The sequence below is a fragment of the Diadema antillarum genome, unplaced genomic scaffold (assembly GCF_040938485.1).
Source record: "Diadema antillarum isolate AM-2024a unplaced genomic scaffold, OU_Dant_1.0 seq00000079_RagTag, whole genome shotgun sequence".
Taxonomy (NCBI): domain Eukaryota; kingdom Metazoa; phylum Echinodermata; class Echinoidea; order Diadematoida; family Diadematidae; genus Diadema; species Diadema antillarum.
In genome coordinates, this window is record NW_027271172.1 from 4,340,032 (window position 1) to 4,367,036 (window position 27,005).

The 27,005-nt window shown below is 37.9% G+C and overlaps 1 protein-coding gene across 1 annotated transcript; it reads left to right on the forward strand.

The window, feature by feature from the left end:
• The first annotated feature begins 1,803 nt into the window (after positions 1-1,803).
• On the forward strand, positions 1,804-25,847 carry LOC139726157 (sodium/myo-inositol cotransporter-like). Its single transcript, XM_071637237.1, has 16 exons — positions 1,804-1,893; positions 6,259-6,330; positions 7,434-7,538; positions 11,865-11,923; position 12,142; positions 12,359-12,463; positions 15,250-15,355; positions 17,347-17,427; positions 18,644-18,855; positions 19,376-19,511; positions 20,485-20,592; positions 21,444-21,609; positions 22,893-23,061; positions 23,898-24,116; positions 24,868-24,976; positions 25,385-25,847. Exons 1-16 carry the CDS (start codon positions 1,804-1,806, stop codon positions 25,603-25,605), a joined length of 1,959 nt encoding a protein of 652 aa, XP_071493338.1. The 3' UTR covers positions 25,606-25,847.
• The last annotated feature ends 1,158 nt before the right edge of the window (positions 25,848-27,005 follow it).

Here is a 27,005-nt window from a genome sequence, read left to right on the forward strand (position 1 = left end):
AAATAAGCATCAAAGTTACCTATTGAAATTGTCATGTTCATTATCCTAATCACATGCACTAGCTCAAAGCAATAGCAAGACATATTTCATGCAATACTGTGACACATTCTTCTTCTCCCCATAAAAAAAAAAACAATCCTGGAACATTCAGACACGACAGCTAGTTTCATAATCCATATTTTCTTTAAAAAAAAAATTCTTTTGTTTGGAGAACAAAAAATACCATATTCTATAGTGACAGTCCTTTACTACCGCTATATTGTATTACCATCTACAATGAGGACATGAACAATGTTTAGACCAATTTGTTTTTTTAATAGTTACTTGATTTTTTTCAATCATCTGTGATTGTTCTCCGTTTGTGAGAAAGGATACTATAGCAGTCCTCTATACGTAGAGCTTAAATGTAAAAAAAAAATATGACTCGATGTGACTTTTTGGTTATATTATTATTATTATTACTACCTTATATAGCGCATCATACCTTTGGCAAGGTCTCTATGCGCTTGCCAATGAAAGCAACTTTATCCGTTTTCGAGATACATACTCTATATGAAGAGCTCAAAATGAAAAAAAAAGACGGAAAAAATTGTTTTGACTCGATATGATGGTTTTTTTTTTTAATATGAAAGCAATCTCTTTCGTGTCTTTGCGAGCTTCCAACATGAGCCAAGACCCCATTCACCTTTCTTGGGCATGGCCTCAGGCTTGAATTTGTCTAATTCTTCCTCGAACTAGGCCTATATCTTCTCGTTTTGTGAGGATGAGAGACACACTCTGACTTCTCAGATCGTCTTCTGTAATCTGACAGGCTCGATTCCTTTCAGACTTTCGAAGAATACAGGGTGTAAATAGTTCAATTCACCTGACTAAGATATAATTTTGACCATGTTGACCACCGTTTGTGATTGAAAGCTGAAATATGTTCGAAGTTGTCAGACAGTGTTGTGACTATTTCACTCAGCCTCCAGCCCTTTCAACGAATTACCTGAGAAGATTCAAATGTCTTCAAAGAAGGTAATGTCTTCTCGGGGGTCTATTTCCATAAAAGCTGTTAGGATAGCAACTCTTGCTGGAATGGCAACTTTTCATAGCAACAGCCAACCAGGAAGCTGGAGTCTTGTCGTTACTTTGGCATCTGCAATTCCAGCAAGAGTTGCTATGCTATCTTATTGACTTTCTTTTTATGAGATGGGGCCCTGGTTTATTGTGGATAATGACCAATTATAGAAATGTGTCCTCTAAAATCCTCTGTGGTTCAGAACGCAAATAAGAAGCTGACAGTGGAGATGAGGTCCTGCATGAATATTATGGACGCACATATACAGTTTGGCAATGTTTTTTTTTTTTCAAATTACCAACGTGTCAACGTACTTTTTCTGCTCTCCTTTCCCAGTAGAGTCCATTGTGGGGGTATAGGCAGTCTTGTTCACCTTAGGACTTAATTAATAGTCGCATAAGTTTAATTCAACCATTTCAAAGAAAGACAACCCGTTGTGAGGAGTGCGTCGAGAAAGAACGAGAAGTAGAAATACGGCGAGGTAAATAGTGAGAGAACACGAAAGAAGGAGGGAGACAAATCAAGCCGTGTTTTCGTACACACGTCCCACATGCTGCGGGCTTAACGATATGCTTCGGCGCCAAAACAAAAAAGGCACTTGTATTGTTATTTGCCTGTTCCGAGTTGCCTATTATTGTATGCGCATGAGATCGTGCCTTAAAATGAACTGTATTTCACGGCGGCGCCCACACTCACTCACCCGAAGGATAAAGCACACCGAAAGGTTCGAACGATCTGGCGGGATGGCGACGGAGATTTCGTACCGGTTAGCGGCTTGGGACTACGTGGCCATCGTAGTGTATTTTGTGCTTGTGCTTCTCGTTGGTCTATACGTAAGTTCCAATAAAAGTGGACCCACTGCTAATTATTCAGATTTCTGTCAATTAATTCCTAACGATGTACGAGAGTTGCCAAGCTCGATAACATGCCTTACTATTATACTGACCTACGTGCGACTGTCAATACACATTCACGTGGTGGCTGTACACCTATCAAACAAAAACAAGCCTATACGTTAAGCGTGCAAGTTTCGTCGACCCATATTCTTTGGCGAAGCAATCTTCTTGCTTGCGGTCGACGATCATTTGTCGTAAAGTTAGTGGTGGTCTTTTACGATTTCGTTACCTCACAGACTTGCTCTTATCACTTCTAGCGATAGTCACTTGCTACTGCTGTAACCCCTTCTTGAAGCCTCCATTGTCACGATTGTTAGGAGTTATCCCACCAGCAAGTTCAACAAAATTGGCCTACGTTTTAGACGAAACTCATATGTTATCATTGGGTCTGTTTATATTCTACTTTTCCCACTGCAATATTTTACGTAATGATTGCAGTCACCCACCACCACCATCACTACCACTCATACTACTGCTACCACTACCACTGTTACTACTGCTGTTATACTACCATCATTATACCACAGCTTCTGATATATTCATTATACAACCTGTATAACTACAACCGCTTCTGCCACTGGCGTAGCCAGGGGGGGGGGGGGGGGCGATGGGGGCGGTCGCCCCCCCCCCCCCCCCCCTAAGATTTGGACCGGGTATTTGGGAGGCGGAAAAAAAAATGCGTGTATACTGTATGCATGCACATACATTTCACTCAAAAGTGTGCACCAGATCGTTGAATTTCAATTCAAAATATGCAAAATCTCTCGTGCTTGGGAGGGGGTATCCCCCTCCCAAACCCTCCCCCTCTGTGCCTCTTTCTCTAGCTAAGTACACTTTTTAGATTTACAAAAAAATTCTGAATAATTCTGAGTGCACAAGACGTATCACTTTTATTCCGAAAACTGAAGGTTCCCTCATGATTGTATAAGGGGAATTTCCCCTTTTAATCGACCCTTTCCTCCCTCAGCCCCCCCCCCCCCAAATCAGGTTTTTTTTTTTTTTTTTTTTTTTTTTTTTTTTTTTTTTTTTTGCTGATTTCCCAAATGTTGATTCCATCAAATATGCGTATACGAGATATCTCAATTTCAACCTTAAAAAGATAAAAGCTCCATGGGAAGGGAAGGGTGGAGATAACACTCGCCCACGCCTTCTCCCTGCTCGCCCCCCCCCCCCCCGCCATGCAAAGAAGTAGACTGTGGCTATACCCAGATCGCTTTATGTCAATTCTAAAAACGCAAAAGCTCCGCGAGCGGGAGGGGAAATCCCCCTTCCCCTAAGCTCTACCTCACTAGACTTTATACATACGCACAGATGGTGCACATTCGGAATAAGAGCTAAATTCCGTGATTTGAACACTTCGATGAAAAAGTATCGCACCAAAAATTTGCACCAGATCGCGGAATTTCAGGTCTGAAAACGCAAAATCACCTTCGTGTGGGAGGGGAAATGCCCCTATCTACATCCTCGTGTGCATGCTCTTTCTGTTTGATTGCTGAACAGACAGCGTTCATGATATTCAGTGTAAGAATTGATACAAGAAGACTAGTGTATTCATATTATACCATTTCATAGGCAAATTGTTCAATAATAATCTACACTAAAATGTACTGCAACCTTAAACAAGTGGGACTGTTTCAACTCGTTAAAACACGCAAAAACATGCATCAAATTGCACCATTTGCAACATCAAAATGCAATAAGTTCTCACCGTGGGAGGGGGACACCCCCTCCCACCCCCTCCCCTACCCCCTCGCTCGCTCCGCTCGCTCGGGTTTAGTCGCGTTCATGATATTCAGTGAAAAGAATTAATACAAGAAGTGTATCTAAATTATACCATTTTATAGGCAAATTGTTCAATAATAATCTACACTAAGATATACTGCAACCTTAAACAAGTGGGACTGTTTCAACTCGCAAAAACACGCAAAAACATGCATCAAATTGCACCATTTGCAACATCCAAATGCAAAAAGTTCTCACCGTGGGAGGGGGGACACCCCCTCCCACACCCTCCCCTACCCCCTCGCTCGGGTTCAGTCGCGTTCATGATATTCAATGAAAAGAATTGATACAAGAAGTGTATTTGAATTATACCATTTTATAGGCAAATTGTTCAATGATAATCTACACTAAAATATACTGCTACCTTAAACAAGTGGGACTGTTTCACGTCGATAAAACGCGCAAAAACATGCATCAAATTGCACCATTTGCAACATCAAAATGCAAAAAGTTCTTACCGTGGGAGGGGGGACACCCCCCTCCCACACCCTCCCCTCCCCCCTCGCTCGCTCCGCTCGCTCGGGTTCAGTCGTGTTTATGATATTCAGTGAACAGAATTAATGTAAGAAGTGTATTTAAATTATACCATTTTATTGGCAAATTGTTCAATGATAATCTACACTAAAATATACTGCTACCTTAAACAAGTGGGACTGTTTCACGTCGATAAAACGCGCAAAAACATGCATCAAATTGCACCATTTGCAACATCAAAATGCAAAAAGTTCTCACCGTGGGAGGGGGGACACCCCCCTCCCACACCCTCCCCTCCCCCCTCGCTCGCTCCGCTCGCTCGGGTTCAGTCGCGTTCATGATATTCAGTGAACAGAATTAATGCAAGAAGTGTATTTAAATTATACCATTTTATCGGCAAATTTTTCAATAATAATCTACACTAAAATATAGTGCTACCTTAAACAAGTGGGACTGTTTCACGTCGATAAAACGCGCAAAAACATGCATCAAATTGCACCATTTGCAACATCAAAATGCAAAAAGTTCTTACTGTGGGAGGGGGGACACCCCCCCCCCCTCCCACACCCTCCCCTCCCCCCTCGCTCGCTCCGCTCGCTCGGGTTCAGTCGCGTTCATAATATTCGGTGAAAAGAATTGATACAAGAAGTGAATCTAAATTATACCATTTTATAGGCAAATTGTTCGATAATAATCTACATCAAAATAAACTGCTACCATAAACAAGTGGGACTGTTTCACGTCGATAAAACGCGCAAAACCATGCATCAAATTGCACCATTTGCAACATCAAAATGCAAAAAGTTCTTACTGTGGGAGGGGGGACACCCCCCTCCCACACCCTCCCCTACCCCCTCACTCGCTCCGCTTGCTCGGGTTCAGTTGCGTTCATGATATTCAGTGAAAAGAATTAATACAAGAAGTGAATCTAAAATATATACCATTTTATAGGCAAATTGTTCAATGATTATCTACATCAAAACGAACTGCCACTATAAACAAGTGGGACTGTTTCACGTCGATAAAACGCGCAAAAACATGCATCAAATTGCACCATTTACAACATCCAAATGCAAAAAGTTCTTACCGTGGGAGGGGGGACACCCCCCTCCCACACCCTCCCCCCCCCCCCCCCCTCACTCGCTCCCCTCGCTCGGGCTCGGTCGCTTCGCTCCCTCGCAGACTAACCGCCCCCCCCCCCCTAAGATGAAATCCTGGCTACGCCGTTGGCTTCTGCTACTACAATTGACCTACATACCATTACTATTACTACTATACTACTACTACTACTACTACTACTACTACTACTACCACCACTGCTGCGAATACCACACAATCGCTTGTTAACTCAACCTGTATACTGCGATGCAACGTACTTTATGACAATGACTACTTCTAGATCCACTTTGTCTACTTTTACGATTCGTGTATATTACTACTTCCTGCTGCTAACGCTACTCAATATGCTGGCACCACACATTGTGACAACTTTCGTTGCGCTCATAATTTCGACATGGTTATAGATAACATTGTCGAGACAGATGCATGATGGTTACCTACAAACATTATTCTTTTAAACCTCTACCAATTTCGTGTAACAATCTAGGTTGAGATGACACTTGACAATACAACAGAAATGCAGGAGATGCTGCCATCAGCGAGACACACATTATTTTAAAGGCATAATTTACCATTTGCAGAGGAAACAAAAACCGAGCATTAGTGCTTTAAAATAGTTCCAAAATGTGAATTTGGGATAGAAACAACTACTGTAAAAAATTGAATCCGTATAATCAATGTTAAGTATTGTTAAATACACAAAATGTGAACAAGAGTTATAATGAAAATGTTGCCAGACTAAACCGTCTAAGTTATGATTTAATGAGAAAAATGCTGATATCTCTTTATATTTTAGGCTTTAATGCGAAATTAATGATACAACAGACCTACACATATGCATCAAATGTGATATATTGAACTTTTTTAAAATCACTGTTCCTAAAGGTAGACAGGACCTTTAACTGATATTTTTTCTGTCCCGTTCAGTCACTATGCAGGTCGAATCGAGGGACAGTGAGTGGCTATTTTCTCGCCGGGAGGTTCATGACGTGGCTTCCGGTAAGTCCATGAAGTGGAAAAATTAAAAAAGATGTCTTTTCATTTGTCAATGTTGTTATTGCTGTCTTTATGGAGGAGGTCACCTATCGTTAGGATAAAACTGGTTTTGATTTACGGCAGTTACATGTATAGCGGTGATTTATTATCATAATTACTATTCCTTTCTTTAGTTATGGCTAAGTGATGTCTAGAGGATATTTCTTTATACGGCAGAGAGACACTGAGTGAGAGAAACCTACATTTTGAAAACGCTGTCATGTTTTGTACTTCTGGGAGTTTCCCTGCCCAGCGAGCAGAAAACTACAAATTCAAATCAAAGGAATTGCGATTTCTTTGTATAACCTTTCAGATAAAAAAGGTTTGACTCTTCGTAAAACTTTCAGGTAAACTACCATTTTGTTTAACTAGAATTTGTTGGTATCATCTCCGTCGGGTATGTTTATGTATGTATTTTTTTCCCTCCAGGATGTACGCTCTTTGACATATCCAATGTTGAATGAAGTGAAGTGGACTAATATTCAGTTCATTTCATTCATCGCTCAATATGAGCAGGACCTTATAGGACACGACGAATTGGTGTATACTTTGCACTGTGTTACTGTCTTACCGTATAATAGTATAAACTGCTACGCATATATCACACCACCTTCGGTCAAATCATCCAGATAAGAGAATAAACAGGAGGAGACGAGAAAGTAGGATGCAGAAAAGAAAACAGAGAATGAGATGAAGTAGGAGGGATGAAGATGAAGAGGAAAAAAACAAGAATGATAAAGGAAAGGTCTGTCTGTGAATGTTATCAATCATCGAGGTAAAGTAGATCGTGAACTATATCAGTAAATCGACCTGATGAAGCGTCCCGGAGAGGACGTGAAACGTCGCTTACTCTAAAATACAAGTAAGCTCAGTTGACTAGTAGTACTGATATAGTTCATGATAAAGGAAATGAATAGATTATAAAGAAGGAAATGAAGAAGAAGAGACCTAATGGCAGTTCAAGAAAATGAACACCCCAACAAAGAAATTTACGAGGAAGATGACGGCTGTACTCGAGACCCATATTTACTTTTCTTCATGATTGTGACATAATTTCGTCCATCCAGGTCGGCGCCTCGCTCTTTGCCAGCAACATCGGGAGCGAGCACTTCGTCGGTCTGGCTGGCTCGGGGGCAGCGGCGGGGATTGGTGTAGCAGCATTTGAATTCAACGTGAGTATAGTTACCATGGCAACGAAATCCAAAAGATGGAGCACCTGATTTGCTTTGGTCTGATTTTTTTTTCATCTGATTTGATTTGATGTGTTATGATTTGACTTGATTTGATTTGACATAAACAGGCTAACTACAGAAACTGCGAGATGAACTGATACCAACGTTATGTTGTAAACTGTCATGTTAATCAAATACTCAAATAATTTCTATTGAAATCATCATCATTAAGTCTATCACTCTCTTCGCTAGTGATGGAATATGTTCTTGTGGTAATAATTAATGTGTATCATTTCTATCAGACTTTGTACCCTGCGATCATGATTATGTGTTCCGTGGCAACTACGTAACACTTGCATAACAAAAGAAGTTGGCCGGTGTATGAAGTAGGAACAAAGTTGCAAGCAATTTCTGTTCAGTGTTGAAAGCGAACAATGTAACTACTGTGTACCATGAACTACATATTACTTGTAACAGTTCTCACACGCACATACTACACACAAACACGTAGACGGCAATCAAAATTTTAAGACTGTCGTATATATCCCAACGAATGCGGTAGATTGTAATGACAGGAATAAAATGATGCACTTTGATCAAATTGATTTTTTTTTGGGGGGGGGGGGTGGGGGAAGGGAGGCGATATCTCCGTTCGAAATGTTGCCCATAAAATTAGATGATTCAAAGTTGTAACGCTTTATTCTCCAATCCGGGAACAATACAAACGCCTGCAATACACAACCGGCACATTGTTCAGTTACCCACTGCTGTGAATACATGAAAAACACACATTGTAGGCCTGTCATCATTACTATAGTGTTGTTGTTGTTTAAAGTAATATATAGATATATTGTTCAAAGGTCCACTGCTGTGAATCCATGAAACGGACATTTTTTATAATCATATTCCTACTTTACAGAGTGATTGTTGTTTAAAATAACAGAAAGAGAGAGAGAGAGAGAGAGAGAGAGAGATATTGTATTATAGAGGCATACTGTTGTGAATACATAAAACACATTTTGTATAATCATTGTTACTTAACGATGTCATTGCTGTTTGAAATAACATCAAGAGATATTGTTTAAAGGGATAGTACAGTATTGGTGGAGATGAGAATTGGGCTTTTAACTTTTTGCGAGATACCAAGAAAACACTTATGATATAGTACAGAGCATACCATTTTAAGAGGAATTCAAAGTTTATTTGATGAAAATCGGGTTTGGAATGACTGAAACATCCAAAAACAAAGTAAAACAAAGCGATCGTAATAAAGTGTGGGTCCCACACTTTATTAGAATCGCTCTTTTTTGGATATCTCAGCCATTTCAAAACCAATTTTCATCAAATAAACGTTGAATTCCTCATAGAATTACATGCTCTTTCATATTTCATTAGAGGTTTCTCATTATCTCACCAAAAAATGTTAGAAACCTGAAATTAGGTCTCAACCAAAACTGTACGATCCCTTTAAGGCTTACTGCTGTGAATACATGAAACACACATTATGTGTCATTATTACTTTACAGTATTAAAATAACATAATAGAATGATATTGTTCACTGGCCCATTGCTGTGAGTACAACATGAAATACATGCTTTTTGTATAATCATTCTTACTTTACAGTGTCGTTGTTGCTTGAAATAACATCGAGAGATATTGTTCGGAGGCTTACTGCTGTGAATAATATGAAACACACATTTTGTGTCATTATTAATTTACAGTGTTGTTGTTGTTGTTAAAAAAGAATAGAGAGATATGAGGGAAATGACCTCTTCACGTTGTAAATAATCTGGCAGGTTAAAAAAAAGATGGAGAGGCATAAACGTGAGCAACACAATAAGCACACACCTTCTTTTTATAAGGACAGAGCCCATAGAGACTCTGTCAACATTGGATTATAGAGTGAGGTGTACCTTTCCTCTTCTCCCTATTACGCGGGAAGAGGGCTACGCCCGTTTCTCGCTACCTTGATCCAAAGTGCAGCGTGACAGCACACAGGGTAATTTTACCTATAACACAGCTCTCGACGCATCTCTGTGTATACCAAACATTATATTTTCTTTTTAATACTACGTTGTTGACCAACCATATATTGTAGACTTCAAATGTATGTCGGCGGAAATGGTGACGATAAAAATTACTATAAAAATACCCTGTCATCATAAAATACAGTTCATTTAGCGGACTAGTTGGAGGAGATTTTTCACACTCACGCGTTCAAAAAGCAAAACAAAACAAAACTAAATGTGCAAGAAGCAAGCTTAGAATCTATTTTTTCTTTCCTTTACTTTATTTCATATCTGCTCCTTTCAGTAAACAGACATGAAAATGTTTTTTTTTTTTGTTATCATATGCCCTGCTATCGCACAACGTCTTGATGCTATGTAATCATGTTCTCATGTGGTTTTTTTTCAAAATCATTCGTTAGTTTCAAGTTTTCTCATTTCTGTACTACTTTTTACTTTAAAAACTTCTCTGTGCTTCAGTGGTATTGATTAGAACCGGGACGTCCGTCGCTGCCCTCAATGGTAAAATTACCTCAAACATTTCAAGGGTTCATATGCGACCACCTTCGAGAGATGGTCTAGTTTTAGTTCAGCTGAGGATTCAAATTTTAACTTTTTGCGATAACTAGGAACCACTTATATGGAATATTGAATAATGTTTACTATTAAGAGGAACTAGAAGTTTATTTGATGAAAACTGGTTTCAAAATGACTGAGATATCTAAATACAAAGAAGTACTATTAAAATGTAGGACCCACGTTTTATTACCACCACTATGCTTTACTTTGTGTTTCAATATCTCAGTCATTTCAAAACCGATTTTCATCAAACAAACTTTCAATTCCACCTAGATTTTATGATCTTTAATATTCCATATAGGTGATTTGTAATTTTCTTGCAAAAAAGTTAAGTCCCCAACTCAACCAATGTGGTTACGATCTGTAAGTTGTTGAAATACAGATAAAGTCTTAATGCAAAAAGACTCCATATGTGCTGTATAACAAACGATCGGCAATAATAATCATAGTTAGGTGGATGCAAGTCAATAGCAATCTTCGTGATCTCTTCACTATATGATGCATTTAAAGAGTCATTTTTTAGTTATTGTTCCCTCGCAGTGTCATCACATCAACAACAACAAAAAAATATAGAAACAATAAATTCACATAGTGGATACAGATATGGTATGTCACTTTTGTTATTACACCCTTCCTACAGAATAATGTAGTTAAATATTCCCACACTGCAAAAAGATACACGGATGTTACGTTACAGATGTTACAGATGTAATACCATGGGTGTTAAATCTAACACAAACCAGTGTCAATACAGGACCACACCGACAGGTGCACAAAGCATGTTGTGATGGCGTTGAAAAGTGTTCACCTGGCATTTCGTGGTATTGATTTGACACTGACTGTAGATGGTGGTATTTTGACACTGACTGTAGATGATGGTATTTTGACACTGCGCTGGTGTTAATTCAACAATGACACTATACATGATGTTAATTTGACTTTGCTGGTGGTCAGTTCAATGGTGTAACACCCATCCAGTGTGAATAGGAGAGCATGCCCTCTGGTGTAAATGTGGTGTAGGTGTGTTCACAGTTAAAAAGCAAAAAAAACAAAACAAAAACACACACACACAAAAAAAAACAAGTTCGTTATTTGGAAGTTCTTGTTCGTCTTGTTGAAGTTCAACATCAACAAGAAAAACAGGAATCTATTACCTATTAAAAAAGTTTTGTATTTTGAAGCGGGACCTTTTTGTGTTAAAGTAACACTTCAAATGAACACCTTAAATTCAACACCAGCTCGATGTTTCATATTCAAAGGGATGGTATAGTATTGGTGGAGATGAGGATTATTGGGCTTTTAACTTTTTGTGAGATACCAAGAAACCACCTATGAAATGGTACAAAGCATACCATTCTAAGATGAATTCAAATTTTATATGATGAAAATCGGTTTTGAAGTGGCCGGGACATCCAAAAAGAAAGTAAAACAAAGCAATCGTAACAAAAGGTGGGTCCCACCTTTTAATAGGATCACTCCGTTTTGGATATTTCAGCCATTTCAAAACCAATTTTCATTAAATCAACGTTGAATTTCTCTTGGAATTACATGCTTTTTCACATTTCGTAAGAGATTTCTCATTATCCCACCAAAAAAATGTAAGAAACCAGAAGTTAGGTCTCAACCAAAACTATACGATCCCTTTAACACCCGACTTTTTGCAGTGCATACATTTTTTTTTTGCTTGTTTGCTTGTTTGTTTGTTCAGTTGGTTTGTTTCTCTATTGTTTTTAATCACAGGCATGCCTTCTTCTGCAACTCCTCGGCTGGATCTTCCTACCCGTCTACATCGCCAGCGGGTGAGAAAGTTTAGCTCAGAAATACATCAAAGTAGAGATCGGTTTCAAAATGATGACTTTTTTTTCACAGAAATGCACAGTTTGAATCGATTTCAGTCATTTCTCTGCACAGTTTTCTAAATGCTCAAAGCGCAGAAGGATTAATGCATACGTATCATGATGATTTAAAGAAATCCCTTGCTCATGAAAATTATTTAGCCTGCTTTTATAAACACCAGTGTATTGTGATGTCAAAATGTAATTCAATTTTCAATCTGACTTTAAAATACTAAAATCAAATGAACACAGCAGTAGAAGTTTCATTAAGATTGTTATGGAAGTTTTAGTTTCACTTTGAAAAATGGCAGAGTTGAATCGCAACCACCAGCTGTTTGTTTAATCAACTTTGTAAGTTGTTTTGCTCATTAATGCAAATGTTCTTTTCGCTGCTGACAGGTCTCCACTCTCCCGGAATACATGTCCAAGCGATTTGGGGGACAGCGAATTCGCGTCTACCTGGCCATCCTGTCGCTCATCCTCTATATCTTTACAAAAATATCGGTAAATAATTTTTCTGTTTGAAATGGGTTAAACTGAATGTGAAAGGTCACTCAACGGATGTCTCGAGATATCTCGATTATATATAGAAGGATCCCCGTTGACACGTGCAATAATCTTACAAAACATGATTATATTCGAAAGCCAGTTCCCTTTATATTTCTCCACTGAACGTAGGCCTATATCATGGATATCGCGTATATGAAGGATATCGCCGTATTCTGTATCCTCTATAAGAAGGTTGACAATCAGGTAGGTTGATTTGCTAAGGTACTTAATGAAAGATCATAGGAGTGCGTTTGAAAAGTAAACCAACGTCGGCCCTAAGTCTTATTTACATTACAAACCTACTAAAATGTGTTTTTATTGAAAGAGTCAAAATGCTCAAGAAAGAATACATTAAAAAAATATCGTGAATAGCACCGCGCTTAGTTTACAATATGGTGAAGTGGTGATAATAGGATTCCCTTATGTACGCGCAACATTATTTTAATGTATTTAATGTATTTTAATCAACCCGTTTCACCGATTAAAGTGACCTTCTATTTCTCCATATTGTTCCCGGGATAGAATATTGTTTTGACCCACGTTGGACACTGGCTCGGAGGTGCAAATTTAGCCACAAAATTGCGTGACGGACATAGATTATTTGCTCACCACTGTAACAGTTCTGCGCCACCATACCCCACCCCCACATAATTATTGTTCTTTCTACTTCACTTCCCGCGGGTTTTTATCACGGTGCTGTTTTCATCTTTTACTGAAATTTTAGAATTCGAGTTCTGTGTTTGATGTGCGTGAGTGAAAGGAACAGACAGTTGAAAGACCCTTGCCAATACAACACCAACAAGAGTAAACAGTACTGTTTGTATACACATGCAGAATTAAGATCCAAGAATAACGCGGGTTGGTTTGAGCAGACGACAATGAGAGCCTCTCAGTCTGTCACCATGGATACCAGTGACCTTTAAAGACACGCTTAGTAAAAGTATACGTCCCTATGTCATCTCGATTTGTAGGCGTGTTTGTTGGTGTCATTGCGTGTGAGTTTGCCAACATGGTGAAAGAAAATGACAGTGTTTAACATTGTAGAAGTTCAATTGGAAGAAAAGAGTGAAATTTTGTTACCGTGCTGTGTAATGATGTTCAAATTTATGAAAAAACAACCAACACCAAAACACCTGCAAATTTTGAGAATGATACTGTCAATATCAAAGATATCTGTGAACGAACATTGCCTCGCCAGTGAACGAATGGGAAATTCCGACACTCAGCTTCTCAGATTCAGGTTCAGATTTTGCAATCAGCATTCAAACATAGTTCCTTCAAGCGAGTATATAACTTACCAGAATTTCAGACTGACTCTGTGGCGATTGACTAATTTCGATACTTCTTACTTTTGAGTTTTGATAAAGTACGTATGAAATGCAAGATTTGACCGGCCTGTTCCCACGTTGATTTCATGTTTAAACTTTCGAAAAGTTTTGAATTGTGGGGTCAGTGGGCTTTGGATACTTTTACTGAGGAGCAAAGTCCGAAGAAAAACGAAAACCCGAACTGCAAACATGACGGAACAAATTAAACCCTATACATGTAGTTCGTCGGGCGGTGAAAAGAATTCCAGATTCTTTACGGCGACACTTCGCGGAGACGGTTTACAATCGCTCTGCTTGTCGCCAAAGAAACTAATACCGATCACAGAAATGTGGGTTTCTTTCTTCTTTCCCCCAATGTTCGCAGTGTTTGGCTTACATGTGTTTTTTCATATGTGTATGCGTAAGGATGTGAGCTTGGTATTCTTTCCAAGGATTTTTAGCTGATTGTTGATGTTAACATTGGTTCATCTAATAATATTTGAATGATCGATGGTGCTATAATTTTTTTTAAGTTATTCATACCAGTGTTAGGAACAGTGGAAGTAGTAGTAGTAGCAGTAGTAGTAGTGGAGCTTTTTGTTGTCGCTGTTGCTGTTGTTGTAACTGTTGTCTGTGCAAAGAATAAACTCATGATTGCGTCACTATACATTTTCCCAGATAGAGAATTTTTCGCTGGAAAACGAAATCAAGAAAGCTTTCCGACCTTCTCAACAAAACAAACTAAATGCAGACCAATTCGGAAGTGACGTCACAATCACATGACTAAGACATCCTTGCCGAGGAATACAGTACGTGTCTGTCGTGCGGAATTAAATTCTTGCTTTTAAAGGGATGGTATATATAGTTTTGGTTGAAATGTGGCTTTAGGTTTCCAACTTTGTATGAGATAATAAGAAGCTTCTCATAGAATATGAAAGAACATCACTCCTAAGAGGAATTCAAAGCTTATTTGATGAAAATCGGTTTTGAAGTTGCTGAGATATCCAGAAACAAAGAGATCCTAATGAAAGGTGGGACCCACCTTTTATTAGGACCACTTTGTTTTACTTTTTTTTATATCTCAGCCTTTTTAAAACCGATTTTTATCAAACAATATTTTAATTCTTCTTCGAATTGTATGCTTTCTAATGTTTCACAAGCGGTTTCTAATCATCTCGCAAAAAGCTAAAATCTGAATCCCCCATCTCAACCAAAACTATACCATCTCTTTAAGGTGTCTTAAACCACTCAGTGTAGAAATTTCTTTGAGTTTGTTTAAACTTCCTGAAATATATTATATTTCTTTTACAAACTACTTCATCACGATTACTCCGAGCACTTCGGTGATTGTTCCCTCTATGAATAGATGTCTCTTAGTTGCAACAATATAATGAACAATATTATTTCATTTGCTCCGTTTTGACTCAATAACAGGTGGATTTATATTCGGGAGCTCTCTTCATCCAACAAGCCCTGCATTGGAATATATACCTCTCGATTATACTCCTTTTAGCCCTGACGGCAGTATGCACCGTGACGGGTGAGTAGAACTTATCATCCACTCTTAAATCATCCGAGTCAGAACTGACCCGGAAAGGGTCCGTTGGGGTCACATCCCGTTCCGGATCAGAAATGACTCTGAATGGGGTCAGATATGACCCCATTCAGAGTCATGAATTGGGTCATGGTGACCCCATTCCGGGTCTTCATGACCAAATTCCAGATCATTTTGATCCGGAACGGGATGTGACCCCAACAGACCCGGTTCCGGGTCAGTTCTGACCCGGATTTTTTTTTAGAGGATCCTTTCGCAGCACACGATCATAACTGCTGTTCTTGCATGGCAGTGACGAAGCATTAATGATAATATTAAAGGCATTATTCACCATTTGCAGATGAAACAAAAGCCCAGATTTGATGCTTCAAAATAGTTCTAAAATGTGAGTTAGGGATAGAAATAACCAATGTAAATATTTTACTCAGGATAACCAATGTTAAGTATTGTTAAATATGCAAAATGTAAACAATAGTTTCAAGTGTTTCCAGACTAAGCCGTCTACATAGGTATGGTTTATTGAGAGAAATAGTGATATCTCCTTATATTTTAGGTTTTATTGCAATTTCTTTCTACATTATAGTATGATGTTTTGTGATACAACTGACCTGCACATATGCATCAAATGTAATAACTCGAAGATTTTTAAAACCACTGATCCTAATCAGCTGTACCTTTAAATATATGTGCTGGTAGATACATGACATGGTAGACTTCATATAAGGGATGGAAAAAGGTCTGTTTAGCTTTACATGAGTGATCTACATTTTAAGCGGGGCGATTTTGTAACAGGAAGAAATGATAGTTAAAGATTCTTCATGGTCAAGAAGAAAACTCATTTAGAATAATGACTTTCTTCCGATCAGAATTCAAATCACATAGTTCAAATGCAAGAAATGACATGTAATTTGCTCCCTTAACAGAAGAGTCATCACCGTCTTTTTTGGCGGCTTCGTCAGAGCCTAAGGAAACATAAGTGTTACCCCCTTCTGAGAAGAATCAAGACCAAATCAATTGAATACGTCTATTTTCTCTGCACCATCAAAAAACCAGAATAATGGACAAATAAGATGAATATTTCGGCCAAACAAAGAAGACACTCTAAACTCAATATGTTTACTGCATCCTTTTGAGTGCTCTGACAGTTGTGCCCCCCCCCCCCAAAAAAAAAAGATGCTACATGGCAATGACTGGCTAACAGCGAATACAAAAATCATGCTCGTGAGCATAACCATCGTATTACAAGTATCCGCAATTACGTATTGCCCCTTCGCCCCTCCCCCTTTTCCACCCCCCCCCCCCATCCCGTCCCCCTATACCCACACAACTTCCTGTCACGTTCCTCAGTGCATTTGAAAGACTAATTCATTATATAGCGCTCACTATATGAAACATTTTTTGCTGTCAATGATATCATTGTCACTGCCGTTAGTATTTTCTACTACATGTATTATATTTTCTTCTTTACTTTCCTGGACTTGATCTTATTTATTTATCTATTTGTTTCAATGGCTTTTGTACAACTGTCAGACTGTTTCTCGTGTATGCGCTCTTTCGATTTGCATAATTTTGTGTTTGTGTTTCCTCTTTGTTACCTGGTCTGTAAGGTTTAAGTTTGTGTTTATTACTTAAAATGTATTTTGTATGTGATGCAGGGCCCCTCGGTAGAGCAGTTCCGAGTGATATTTTGTTAACTTATTTCTGTAACCTTTGCCTTTCATATCGACGGTTTCCTTTATCTATTTTATGTATATATATTATATAAAGAGAGGGAAAACTGACCAGAAACAAAAATAAATAGTGAAAACTTTGAGCAAAGAAAATGGGTTTTTCTTTGCTTAAAGTTTTCACTATATATATATATATATATATATATATATATATATATATATATAATACATTGTATATATAAAACACAATAGTAACATACAATTGTAACATATTTCTTTTGCTGTTGTTTCTCCTTCGTATTTCAGGTGGTCTTGCGGCCGTGATCTACACGGACACCCTGCAGTTTTTCATTATGATTATCGGGGCCTTTATACTCATGGTGATGAGTAAGTATTATTAATCTCCTCCAAGGAAGTTACATTTTTGCCGACATTTTGTTAATAACAATAGAATAATGATAATAATAATAATAATAATAATAATAATAATAATAATAATAATAGTAATAATAATAATAATAATAATGATAATATAGTACTAGTAGTAGTAGTAATAATAATGATAATAATAATAATAATAATCACCATCATCATCATTATTATCATTAGTAGTAGTAGTACTAGTAGTAGTAGTAATAGTAATAGTATCATCATCATAATTATTATCATTATTGTTATCATTATAATGTATTATTATCATTATTTGGTATTTCAATACAAAATACAAACAGGAAATCATTTTACATGAGATGAAGGTTGTGGTGATTCTAGGTGCATACCGCTGGTTGCCAAGGGAGGTTGTTGTTTCAATATTACTCGAAAATTTATTTTCATAAAGTTTTAAAGGTGGATCTGTTGAGGTAAGATGGACAAGTGAATTAACTTTTGGTAATGGTCTGGATCATGATTCGGAATAGCGGAAGTTTTGCCCTCGGAATGCTTCTCGTTTTACTTTTTTAACTTATTTTCTATTCTGTTCAAAAGGTGTTTAAAATGAGTATATAGCACAAGCAAATATTATTATAGCCGTTCTCTTTCCAAGTCATACCGAAGCTATTACCTTTAGTTTGCATGTCATGTTAGGGCGTTTCTTGAATGAAAATCATACCTGCCATCTATTCTACAACGATATACGATCTTCGAGATACTTTCATCTATTCCCTCTCTAACCACAAAAAAGTTTATGTTTATGTTTCTTCATATTGATATGTGTTTGTGAAGGAGAAGGGGCAATTAATTTTACGTATCATCGTGGGTTCAGGGGCAAGCGAATGCCCCCCCCCCCCCGATCCAAAGTTATTAATGACCTTCTCGGGGATGTACTTTTTCTTTTGTATAGTCCTTTTGTGGGGGCGGGGCATATGGGGTTGCTAGCAGACAAAATGTATGTTTTTTTTTACTATTTTAGAGCCAAAGTGTGTGGAGTTATGAGGGTTGTGTGTTTGTAGGGGGGGGGGGGGCAGCCATCAGTCCCCTGTTTTCATGGCCCATGCAAGATTGTATAGGCCTACTCCGATTCCATTCCAACCTATGTATTATACATAATGCCGATTATTTTGTTTCATTATGTCTTCATTATATCTTGTCTCCTTTTCAAACACAGGTTTCGTACAAGTAGGCGGCTACCAGGAGCTCCAGGTGAAATATATGAACGCAATACCGAACACAACTCTCTACAATCCGAATACGACGTGCGGATATCCTCGAGCAGATTCTTTCAAAATGCTCAGACATCCGACCAATTCGGATATGCCGTGGGCCGGATTTCTGCTCGGCCAGACGCCAGCCTCCATCTGGTACTGGTGTACGGATCAGGTGAAGACAGTGTTTTGGTAGCGTGCGGTTATCCGCTGCTACGCGGTTTAACAGGAAAGCTAACAAAAAAAAAAAAAAAAAAAAAGCTTCATGATGCCATGAGTCATAAAAACAATTGTATATTTATACATTAATTTGTTTTTATCAGCAAGGGATCCTTATATTGCATACCTCGTTAATAGATACTCGGGGAAAATATATATGAATTAGAAGATATTTATAAGAGGCCTGTGACGTCACTCGTTAGCAGGCCTATATGGAAAAAAAAAAGATATGTCACACCTGGGTGATTGTTGATTGGCGCCAAATCATCGGTTGCCAATTAGATTCTTTTTTTTTGAGAAAGATGACAGCCCGTCGCGTCGTCGAAACTGTCACAGGTAACAACTTTTGGATGTGTCTGGAGAACTCTTTATCTATATTCATCAACCATCCTTATGAACTTATTTCGCTACACACATTATATTTTGAATACATTCGTATAAATCGGCCCACCGTCTATTTGCTTTAACATATCTAGATGATGGTTCAGCGAGCTCTGGCGGCTAAGAGTCTGTCTCACGCTCAAGGAGGGTGTCTCCTCGCTGGCTACATCAAATTCCTGCCAATGTTCCTCATGGTGCTCCCCGGGATGATCAGCAGGATTATGTTTCCAGGTTAGTGTTGCAGTTTTGATAAAATAATGATGATGATGATAATAATAGTAATAGTAATAATAGTGATAGTAATAATAATAATAATAATAATAACAACAACAACAATAATAATAATGATAATAATGATAACAATAATAATGACAATAATAATATTAATGATAATAATGATAATACTGATAGTAATCATAATGATGATAATGATAATAAGGATAATGAAAATGATGATTATGATGGTAATGATAAGATGATCACAAATATGATTGCAATGATAATGATAATAAAAGCAATAATAGTAATAATGCCTCTCATCTTCATTTCTTGTATACTGCACATTACCTCAGTGCCCCTATATGCTGGAACTCCACAAAAGGCAGAAAAAAGGAATAATATGAGAAGTGGGGTAAATCTTACTATATGAGTGTGGATTCTGCAAAACGAGAAAAATGTTTTACTGGAGCACGTTCAAATAAATGCCCATGCGTGTCGAAACTCTTGATACTCGTAGCATATTGTTTCATTAGTGGGATGCTGCTGACTTAAAAAGACAACTGGAGAAAGATACCTACACCAGTCATTAAAGAAGTCAACTGTATCAGCGGTCCACTCTTTATAAACTTTTCATCAACCGCAAATTAAAAGCCTTTTTTCCTGGACTTGGTTTATGATTAATTCTGTAAACGTATTAAGTGGCGTGTAACATCTACAATTCTTTTTTGAAGAATAATTATTGTTCATCATCGACTTTAGTATCAGTTTTGAAAAACTCTTTTTTTTTAAGTGGGGGGATGCGCAATTACAATTCAGTCCCTGCTATGCTGAGTATAAGGAAAGTAATTGAAAAGAAATATTAATAGTACATTGCTTAGAGCACATGACAACATCCTTGGTATGTCCACGCATTCTTTCTTGGTCCTTTATTCCCTTGACCGATATGTGATTTCAGGTCATGTTTTCCCCCATTATACGTCTATAGATGATGTAGGATGCGCAACGGCCGAGACGTGCATGGCGGCGTGTGGCAGCACGACGGGGTGCTCGAATATCGCCTACCCCCGGCTGGTCATGGCGGTTCTTCCCGTGGGTAAGTGGGCATATCTTAATACATAGTGGTATTACTTTGTGGAGCGCCTTTCCAAAGGATACAAAGAGTTTATACATATAAATAACAGTATTTATCGAAGATGGTTAATTTACATTCGTGTGGTGTGTTCCCTCTGGGTTTGTATAATTTTGTGTTTGCGTTTCGTCTTTGTTACCATGTCTGTAAGTTTGTGTTTTTTTACTCAAATTGTATTTTGTATGTGATGCAGGGCCCCTTTGTAGAGCAGTTCCGAGTGAACTGAAAGGGCTACCTTACTAAAAAAAATATATAATGAATAAATAGATAAAGCATACAGACAGATTAAAATTACATTGTGAAATATTGTATAACATTACTGACGTTTTGTTAAGCGCCGTATACACACCGAAAGGTGGACCTGTGCGCTATACACGATACAAATATCCAATGTTATTGAATAAATAACAATGTGTGTGTGTGTGTGTGTGTGTGTGTGTGTGTGTGTGTGTGTGTGTGTGTGATTATGTATGTTACACTGTTTGGAGTGTAATTCATCTATCATCTATCACCTCTGAATATATTTTTTTTTTTTTTGTCCGTTCTTTATTTCTGTTACCACAATTTTTCTAATGTATATCGTATACTTGCCGATTGTAAGTCACTTTGTTTTACAATGATTTCATACTCACGGCTGTATAAGTTTTTATTGTGGATTTGCCACTGTTGTTTTATGTGGATTTTTATATGTCATGTGGACCTCTTCAGCTATGCTGACAGGGCTATCCACCCTGGTGCTGGAAATAAACAAATAAAATGAAATAGATAAAATCTTTACGTGATCGTGATGACTATCTGCTCCACTCCTCCTGTAGGTCTCCGCGGGGTGATGTTGGCCGTCATGCTGGCTGCGCTGATGAGCGACCTGACGTCCATCTTCAATTCGACCAGCACCCTCTTCACCATCGACGTCTGGACCTACTTCCGGAGGCGATTCAGCAACAAGGAGCCCGGCGTCAAAGAACTCATGGTCGTTGGAAGGTAAACGAAGAGGATCGATAAACGATCTCCTTGACGACAACCATTCATTCATGCTCATCAGTTTGTCAAATGAGTGCAGTATGCTACCGCGAATTTTGGGCGAGCGACCACTTCGAAGACATATTGCGCAAAAGCAATCAAACAATACCTCTGGATCGATCCCGATTTTAGGAGACTCTTGTGTGAATTCAGTACGTCTTCATATCTAGCTGCTCATCCGTACCATGCACCGTCTCTAAAATCATCACCGGTGTCCTTACTCTCTGCAAAAAAATCGAGTGAAAATATTCACTCTTGAAGGAGTGAATACAAAAATAAAAAGTGAATTTAGAGTGAAATTGGAGTAAATTCTGAGTGAAAATTTTAGAGTGACCTCAGGGATCACTCCAAAACTCTTCAAGTAATCCCTGAGGTCACTCCAAAATGAGTGAAAATGAACATTTTTCACTCAAAATTTACTCCACTTTCACTCTAAATTCACTATTTTTTGTATTCACTCCTTCAGGAGTGAATATTTTCACTCGATTTTTTTTAGAGAGTTCTTGCGTCAACATGAGTACAGTGATCATCATAAAAGGGGAATCTCACTGAGCGGCGAATGTTTGCGAACGTCGCGAATTCTAGGGAATTTCAAATTTCGCCAGGGTTTGTTAACAGTTGCAATCAAATTCATAAACAATTGTCATCAAATTCGCAAACAGTTGTCATTGTCGTTAACGGTTTTTCTTGTCGCTTGAAAAAAATGAACATGTTCAAAATTTCTTTGCGACAAGAAAAACTGTTTACGACAATGAAAACTGTTTGCGAATTTGATTGCAATTGTTTACAAAGTTGATTGCAACTGTTAACGAACCCTGAAATTCCCTATAAAAGTCGCTACGATCGCGAACATGAGCAACTCAGTGAAATAAATGATAGTGTTACACGACAGAAGTTTATACACGGAATTGGTTCAAGACGACAGATGATTTCTATGTAGATCTTTACAAGACGAACAGTAGAACTGTGGAAAACAATCAACCCCTCTACTATTCTACTTAATATTGTAGCAATGCTATATTTATAGTTCTTGAGTGCAAATCTACAGCTTTATTGAGCAGGTGGTATTCACAAAGGTCATTACACTTTTCGATCAAAGGGTCATTGTCCTGATACACACCAATGTTGATATTGTTCCAATGCTATTGTTATAGTTCTTGTGATCGCATTAGAACTACAGTGCGAATCTGCAGCTTGAATGAGCAGGTGGGATTTACAGAGGTCATTGAACTTTTCGATCACAGGATCATTGTCCTGATTCTAGTCGGTATCTCCATCGTGTGGATTCCGGTTATCCAACAGCTGCAGGGCGGACAGCTCTTCATCTACATCCAGGAGATATCCGCCTACTTGGCCCCGCCCATCGCAGCCACTTACCTCGTGGCTATCCTCTGGTCACGTGGAAACGAGCAGGTATGAATCATAGGTCTCCCATTAACCCACATTATGGACTGTCTGTATGTTTGGTTTGTTCCCCTTTTTTTTTTTCGTCGGAAAAGCGCGACCCTGTTCCACAAAACACACATGGGAGAAAAATAAAAAGTACAAAAACGAAATGTCGGATTGACAATACATGATAACTCATTCGTTTTCAAAGTCCATCCCAATGTTTGCGATGGGCATATATTTTCGTGAAACATGCCATTTAGAAGAGTGAAACCATGGTCGTAATAGTTGTCTTTACCGATTTCAAAGAGCAGACCCCCTTCCTTCTTCTGATGACAAAAATTCAAGTGAAACAACTTGGGAGTTATTATAATACCAAACACGAAAAGCATCGAGTACTTTCATGCATTACACACTTTCCTCTTGTATTGTGCCCTTAGTATCAAGATGCATATATATCTATAATAGCCGAACAAAAAATACACTATTAAAACTTGATTATTCAGACTTGATCCTTGATCCAGAACTATCATAATTCCACCAAATGTAAGTCGATTTTTTTTTTTCTGTGACGCGTGGCTCAACTTTGCATATGAAGTGCCGTATGATACATCATTTGATATTAATGCCTTTTGTGAAGTGTTTTGTGATTATGTTCAGTTTGAAATGTAAGTCAACTTTATGTGCAGGTTGAATTGGATAAATATAGAAGACTCAGATAAACAGTACAATTTAACAAAAATTTCCTGATGAGCCAACTACAAGCTGTTCTGTTGACGGTTGGCGTCTGTATTTTCGTTTGTTTTGTACATATATGTTCCCCCATTGGTCTCCTTTCAAATATTGTCCTATGATGAGTATAGGGCTGCTTTTGGGCTCTCTGTGCCGGCTTTTTCGTGGGCGGCATCCGGATGATTCTCGACTTCGTCTACCGCGGGCCTCCCTGCTGGGAGGAGCCGAGGTATCGTCCGGCCATCGTGGCCAACATGCACTACATGTACTTCGCCCTGTTCCTCTTCTGGTTCACCGTGATCGTCAACGTGATCGTAAGCCTGGTGACGGAGCCTCAACATCCCCAACGGGTAACTCATTGAATATATATTCTTTTAATGATTAATAATTGATTGGTTGATTGGTACGTTGATTGATTGATTGATTGATTGATTGATTGATTGATTGATTGATTCATTGATTCATTCATTGATTCATTCATTCATTCATTCATTTATGCATGCATACATTCCTTCATTCATTCATTCGTTCATTCTATCATTCATTCATTCATTCACTCATTCATTCATTTATTCATCCATTCATTTTATTCATTTTGTAGGTCAGGAGAATATTTTCTTTGCTGACATTACGACTGACAAAATCGATGTTGATGATGACTTTGACTCCTAGTGTTAACATAATGATAGGTCATATATATATGTATATATATATATATATTTTTTTTTTTATTACGATCATCAGAAAAATGGTAAAAACAAGAAAAACATGAACTATGATAATGATAATGATAATGATAATAGTCCCTGTCAGTACGGATATCTTGTTAATGTCTTTATCATGATATAATTCAAGAAATCTTTACTTTCAGTCAAAGAATTGATATCATATCATTAAAAGATGATAATAACACAAAAAACCATGTTGATAATAACGATCATCGTCATCATTAATTTATTATAATCATGTTTTTCTCGTCATCTCATTACACATTCTAGAAGGTAAAGGAAATACGTAAACACCATTTTAATGGTTACTCATACAATTTGGAGTACATTTACTTTTCATTTCCTTGATTGACTGTTTTGGTGGGCGTGGCAGCTGATTCGGACGGTGTGGTGGACCCGTTTCAGCCAAGTGGAGCGGGAGGATGATAAGAAAGTGACTGCGGAAGACATCGCCAATGCTCAGAAGAATTTCGAGTTAGAGGGTAAGCAGAAAATACTGTGCATAATCAAGTCTTATTTGGTTTAACTTTTACAGGGGAAAAAAATAATAATGATAATAATAATAATGATAAATGAAAAAAAAATCACGTAAGTAAATTCATGAATGAAGAAAGAATGAGTCCGGAAAACGCATCAGCGAAGTTTAAGGAAAATCAGACAATGTAACAATTTTACATGAAAACAATAAAGAGAATTCCACGACATGTCGTCTTTAATGAAAATAGGTCTACATTTTCCGACATATAACTGACTCATAAAAGGGTGTCCAAGCATACATAAGTACGTATGTAAGCCCTCCTTTTGCGCATCGCATTTACACATTGATAGGTTTTACGCCTATTCTAAATTCCTATTTTCTTTGCTTGACTAAATGGTGTCGTCTTGTACAGAAGAAAGGACGGAGACAAGAACAAAATGGCGCCGGGCCTACGACTGGTTCTGTGGCTATGATGACACGGCCAAGGGCCAACTGGCTCTCAGAGAGCAGGAGGAGAGGCTGAAGAAGATCACGTCGCTCAAACAGGATCCTCGCGCCAAATTCTTCCTCAACGTCAACCTCGTGCTCATCATCGGTTTCGCGACCTTCATGTATGCCTTCTTCTCGGTGTGATAGGGTGGTCGAGTCGGAGTACCAATTAAGGAACAAGACAAAAGGTAACATCTGATATCAGTGCATGTATGTTGATACTTTGCTTCATCTTTCATGAGCAGAATAATAAGCAGCATTCGTGATTACTGGCGTTTTTGCACAATCAATGCTTTGGCTGATTATTTTCAAGAAGTGTGTTTGCATTTTTGTGGCTACAATAATTTGTTGTGTATTGAATTGTATATGAAGAGGTTTTACCTAATCAGGCAGATATGAAAGAAAATAGTATCTTTTCGCATTATTTTCTTTTAAGTGACTATACGTTTTGATGAGTGTATGCATGTAGTTTACATGAAGTAATATCTGTTGTAAGAAATTGTCCCCGTCATCTTATTTGAAAACTCTCATATTGGCGCTTTAAGTTGTATCTTAGATCATTAAAGTTCATGCGGGTTCAAACTTTTACAGAGTCTACGCACAAACCTACAATCGGATAGTCTCAACGATGAGTCAGTCTGTTTTTAGTATCGACAGCGCCTTTTCTGTCTAAAATTTGAGAGAATGAAAGGAAGACTTTGCAATTATTATCGTTTCCTTTTCGAACTGTGAACTTGGGGGTCTGGTTCTTCTATTGCAATCATACTGTAAGTGGTAGTCTTCCAAATTTCACGGTGATCTATATGTTTTGTATGAAATGAGTCATTCTTATCTCACTTTCGAATTGTTTTGTCGCATGATAATTCTGCGAGTATACTCACATGTGCTATAATTTCTATCTTTGTGTCTAATTGATTTCAAAAAGTTATGATTATTGTACAGCTTTCGTGTGTCAGAAGTGTATTTTATATATTTGTGTAAAATTTCTCAATATACGAGTACTCTTACCTTTGCGTCTTCATAGTCTATTTTGTGTGTGATGTTTAGCGATTGAAAATTGACTCAAAAAGTAATAGAAATATAATTTTAAATCACGAAGTGTACATGAAATCGTTTACAATCGATCGCATAAATGCATTCTGGTGTGATTGATACTCAGAAAATATATTTTCAGTCACTTTTAAAGTTCTATATGTCGTTTATTTTCCTCGTCAATTTTATAATTATCGAATTTAGTACCAGGTAATCAACCCAATGCGGGGGAGTGATACTTTCCTTCTTCATTTTCTATTTCCCTTTTTGTAATGTTTTAGTGTGTCGAGAGAATCCCATTTTGAAATGGGCTACTTTTTCAAATTGCGTGTCTCTTTTAAAATCGGACGAGATATTCTCTCGAGATTTATTTTTTCATTCTCGTGTTCATTCTCTGTAGTGATGACAATTTGTATAACTATGATAACTACAAACTCAAGATGTGTGATTCGTACAGCCGGCGCTATAACGACAATCAACATAATTTTCTAAGCTTGTTTCCTCTACTTTCA

Bases quoted from the DNA above. Each gene is read 5' to 3' on its own strand.
- LOC139726157 (XM_071637237.1), top strand. From the start codon at position 1,804: ATGGCGACGGAGATTTCGTACCGGTTAGCGGCTTGGGACTACGTGGCC. The intron at 7,539-11,864 runs GTGAGTATAGTT...TTTTAATCACAG, and splicing joins TAGCAGCATTTGAATTCAAC to GCATGCCTTCTTCTGCAACT. The intron at 24,977-25,384 runs GTAAGCAGAAAA...CGTCTTGTACAG, and splicing joins GAAGAATTTCGAGTTAGAGG to AAGAAAGGACGGAGACAAGA.